The 5058-nt window shown below is 50.6% G+C and overlaps 1 protein-coding gene across 1 annotated transcript in view; it reads right to left on the bottom strand.

Annotated features, from left to right (window-relative positions):
* The window catches only part of JPH2 (junctophilin 2), a 30053-nt gene extending 25001 nt beyond the window's left edge, over positions 1–5052 (bottom strand). Inside the window, 1 exon segment of the mRNA XM_009326836.1 lies at positions 4660–5052. Coding sequence (XP_009325111.1) covers positions 4660–5038 — 379 coding nt within the window. The 5' untranslated portion in view covers positions 5039–5052.
* Between the last annotated feature and the right edge of the window lie 6 nt (positions 5053–5058).

Genomic DNA, 5058 nt, shown 5'->3' with positions numbered 1-5058 from the left:
AGCCATGCGTCAGGGCACGCAAGGTTTGAGCAGAGCCAAGCCCTGGCTCACCAATATGTACCAGTGCAGCCAGTTCAAGAGAGAATGGGGCTGTGCAAACCCCCTCTGCACTGTGGGCGGTCGCTGAGCAGGGCTGCATGTCCCTGAGCCACCGCTACCTGTGGAATATCAAGGCAGCCTGGCCAAGGGGGGACAGGCAGGTTGCAAAGCTGCCAGCCAGGCAGCCGTGTGCTCACACAGGTCTGAGGTTCTGGAAAAAATAATAAAAAAAAACCCAGTGGATGTGAAAAACACCTCTATTTAGGACGAAAATGGGACAGAGTCCCACTTCCCTGCCTCCCCAGCCTGATTCACCAGGGTGGTGGGACAGAGTCACCTAACCCCATCGGGGTGCTCTTACTGGGGTATAGGACCCCCATAACCCTTTATTGCCTGCATTTTTTCTTGTTGGAATGATGAAAAGTGATGGTTCCTCTGCGACCCCCAGATACATCGTTCATCACCTCTGCTCATCCCCGAGCAAAGTAGGGAGGTGGCCCTGTCTGGGTATCTTCAAAGGATGGGAAGAATTAAATTGTGGGATTGATGGAAACAGTATCCCTACAGCCTTCACCTCTAACGACACCAAATCCCCACAGATGGGGTGGTAGCACCCTCTGTTTAGCCCTGCCAGCAGCTGGCAGCAGGATGAGACAATGCCCGACTGCATCAAAGGCAAAAGCTTCAGCTCCTGGTGCACACCCAGCCCAGCAGTGAGAGTCCGCTGTCAGCAGCGTCACATCTCCCCTTCCCAGCCTGCCTCTAAGCTCTCGTATAATTAGTGATGAATGTAAATAATACAACCAACCAGGTAAATAATGCAAACAACTCAATCGTATCACTGCCCTACGATCCTCTGCTGTTACCCAGATACTGTGATGACAGGCGTGTTAGAACTCAGTGTAAAAGGCCAGGGACATTAAATCAATGCACAGCACCACATGCGAGACAGGCCAGCAAAAACCTAGTGCTTCTTTTTGGTACCAACAGTATTATCTGACGGTTTCTGTTGGAAAAGAAAGGCAGGGGGAAAAACAAAAAAGAGAGGAGAAAAAAAATTCACAGCTTTAATTCATGGGTCAAATTCAGCTACGTGGGAGCTTTGCTACAGAGGCAGCAGACACAAGCCAGCACCATCTCGGCTCGCCTGGAGCCCGTTCCTGCTTCCCCAGCCACAGTCCTGTGGATGCTGCTCCTTCTGCCCCAGCCCAGGCCCCTTCCCACCACGCGTTCCCTGCCCCGAGCACCCGAAGAGCCGGCACTGCTCCACATCACCCCGTTTCATGTCTCCCACTAAAGCATGCTTCTGCATTTCTTTTCCCCTGCCTTGTGGTCTCAAGATCACTGAATGGTCTAATGGTTTCCACACGCAGTTAATTGACACCGCTGGTTTCCCTTAGCACCCTAGAGACCAAATTGCAGCATCAAAAATAAGTTGGTTTCAGGCTGCTTCGATTGCAGGTGAGTTGTTCCCTGCCCCACCCCGAGATATATATATATACACACATACAGTTATTTGTATAGCAAAGCCTAGTTTTGGGCCTGGATCCTGCGTATGCAGCACGATTCTGCATTAGCAGTGAGATTTTCTTCTGCAGTGACATTTGACTGGGTCAAGCACTCGGAGTCAAAAGCACAAAAGTATCCAAAAAATGAGGCCTTCCTTACAGCAGAGACAGAACTTACAGGTGGAAGCCACGTAACTAGGTGTTTACTCACAGCTTAGGTGAGTGATGAGTTCCTTCGTGATCAGTTCCTTCACGCTGTGCCTTCCACAACCCCAATCACCGTCCACTTCAGCGAGCGCATCCTGCCCCTGTAAAGGGCTCTGAGCTCTTTCCCGGTGACAGCAGCAGACGCGCACGTATATTCAGCTTGGATACCCACGGAAATACATCACAGTGTTACTGTCTCTGCCTGGCCACACCAGGAGCTCTGAACCCCGTGGCTGATTTCAGTCAACATTAGAGAAGGTGAGCTTTTCACAAAACGGGCACTTGGTAGCGGAGAGAAAAAGCAAACAACCCACGAAGTACCTGGGCTAAACCATACCACGAGTCCACTTCTTATTAGACACCAAAAATCTATACATGATTTCCAAAAGCTTCACTGCAGATTTGGGCTTTATTTAACCACCAACCTCAGCCAGCCACAAGGTAAAATATACCTATAGAGCTGTTTGTGATTTGTAAGTGTATTTTAAAGTTTTTATGTGTGTGTATATATATTAAAAATATAGATATTAAAAAAGGTAATTTAAAGTCTATTTTAAAACATTAGAATCTGTTACGTCCCCCGAAATCTGCAGGCAGCCCAGCCATAACCTAAAGCTTCTAACGACCTGACAAGAGCCGCACGTTCCTGGAGCCCTCTTCCTCGTGTGGCTGGGGCTTGAGAATCACGTCCCTTACTCGAGGGATGGCAGATTTCGAAAGCCTTTCCAGATGTTTATCTTGGCAACCTCAAATTCAAATATTAACAGGTCCAATTAGCAGCCTGGCCACATCTGGATCTTGCAGATGGTTACTGGGTACAGGTGAGGAGACCAAACAGGAGCAGGTCCTGCAAGTCATTCCATCATGAGATCATTCCACCCCTGTCCTACACATGTGATGCTGGCTGGCAGTCCCCACCTTGGCTTCGGATGCAGCTTTCTATGCGTTCCCATACCGTCAGAGAAGCTCACGTGTTGAATGAGCAGCTCGGACCAGGCAGGACGTGATGGCCCAGCGCAAGGAGCAGCTGCTGGGCACCGTGGCGCAGCCCTCATGAGCTGGGTCTGGCCGGGCCCCAAGGGGCTCTGCTCAGCACTGCCCAGGGTGGCTTTGGCAGGGCACATCTTCACGGATCAGGGCTAAACTGCCAACCTCGGGTGGCACCAGGGATCACGCAGACGGTGCATTCCTGGTACGGGACAACACTCCGGGGAGCGCTACGCTGACAGAAGCGATATCTTATATATCCTTACAGGAGAAAATCTCCACTCGTCTTTCCCCCTCTTCTGTCCCAAGTTTTCAGTCCAAAATCTAATCAAATTCAAACTCCTACATCAAGTTTTGCCTCTCAAAATTCTCTACAACATTAACTCAAAATCCAGTAGCCCTGCACCCTTAGAGGAAGATGCATTTTAGGAAGCAGCGAGGAAGCAACCGTGCAAATTGATAGGAGACCTTGCGATCTCCATAATGAAAGTCCTAACGGCGGCTGTTGCCGACAGTTATCTGATCGCTGCTCGTCACTCATCAGAGCACACCTTACACGTAACCTACACGTCTTATGGCCACAGGTGAAGTTTCTGCAATGCACGAGTGCACATGTATGCGTTAGCCTGAACTCTCGCTGCTGCCATGCAACCTGCACAGCTCAGCGTTTAACTGTTCCACAGCCATGGGGCAGAGGGGGGAGAAGCTTTAAGGAGATGAAGGGATGAATCAGTTCGTGTCTGTACCTACAACCTCAAAGGGCACAAGCAAAATCAGCCAACTTCAAGACCACATTCCCAGGTTTAAAGTTAGCCATGTACCTAGGCAACTCATCGAGAAATACGTACGTAAAAGCATAACCCTGACAGCCAGTCTTGAATTAGTCCATTTTTCTAATGTCTATAAATCCGGTGCTTTTCATTCTGAAGATTTATACCATTACCGTTATTTTTCTTTACAAACTAACTCTGTTGCGTGTCCTAGATAAATATAGATGCAATTCTGATCCATATTTTGAAGGGTGTTTCTTTCAAATCACCCTCTCTATTTAGCTATCCTAAATATGGCAGCCTGGAACATTACAGTACTGAAAAGCTACAGAATTACTTGCACAGAGATTCTTGCAATGTTTCTAACCCCAAAATTGCCACTAATGCAAGAACACAATTAGACTGAGCATTTACAGAGCACAACAAATATCAGACTACGCGGTGCATTTGTGTACTAGTGGGGATTAAGAGTTTCCCACTAATCGAAGGGATTTATTTTAGGGAAAGGCATGTGACTACATATTCTAAACAGCTTAGATGAACTCTACCACCACGGCTCCGCACCGCACCTCTCCAGGCAGCCCGTCAGAGGCACGCAAGCAGTGTTTAATGCATAGGCAAAGCGCGCTACGATGCCGTGGGCGGCTTATATCCAACGTGAAAAACATTCACAACTCGCTGCCCAGTGAGCGAGTGAACGTCTCGCTGCGGTTGCGCACCAGCGAGGAATTTCTAGCTTGGTTCGGCAATGAACTGCAATAACCAGTTCCCTGGGGGAACCGGGAGTCACAGACTACACAAACCCAAGTTGTTTGGTGTTAACTATTGATACAGGCACTCGAGAGCAGCCCCTGAGGGAGGCATGGCGGGGGCAATGCTCCTGCTGCTCCTCCCTCGTGTCCACAGATGCTGCGCCCGACTGAAAATCAGCGCGCACACACACGTTCACGAGGCGGTTGCGCCCCAAGCACTGCTTCTTGACTGAAGCAGCCCAATGGCTCATTGTAGACCACTGTGCCTGTCTGGATCTCACTAGTGGGGACAGGATCGGGTCACCCCTTCAGCGGGGACAACATGCAGCCTCTGCCATCGCGGGCTGGGTATCATGCTGTTCATCACCCTCCCAGCCCCTCCGGAGTCACCCTTACCTCCGTCAGCGTATGTCTCGGTGCCATAGCCATCCTGCAGGCCGTTATTCCAGGTACCTTCGTACTTGGCTCCGCTGCTCGTGCTCTGCCTCGTGCCGTACCGTCCCTTAAAGCCATGGGTCCACTCGCCTCTGTAAACCCACCGTCCTTTGGTCTCGATTCCTAGGCCGTGCCTCTTGCCTTGGGACCAGTAGCCTTCGTAGGTGTTGCCACTGGGCCATGTGTATATGCCCACCACTTCGAAGCCGAAGTTCCAGGAGCCCGAGTACTCGCCCTGGCCCTTGGGGCCGGTGCAGATGCCGTGCCCGTGGGCTTTGCCCCCTTCCCAGCCCCCGCAATAGGCACCTCCATCATCGAAATCAAACCTGCCGCCGCTCATGGTACCCTCCGGTGCCCCCT

Source organism: Pygoscelis adeliae, unplaced genomic scaffold (genome assembly GCF_000699105.1).
Source record: "Pygoscelis adeliae isolate BGI_AS28 unplaced genomic scaffold, ASM69910v1 Scaffold286, whole genome shotgun sequence".
NCBI lineage: Eukaryota > Metazoa > Chordata > Aves > Sphenisciformes > Spheniscidae > Pygoscelis > Pygoscelis adeliae.
The sequence above is the reverse complement of the archived record's forward strand: the minus strand, read 5'-3'. Positions and strand labels throughout refer to the sequence as shown.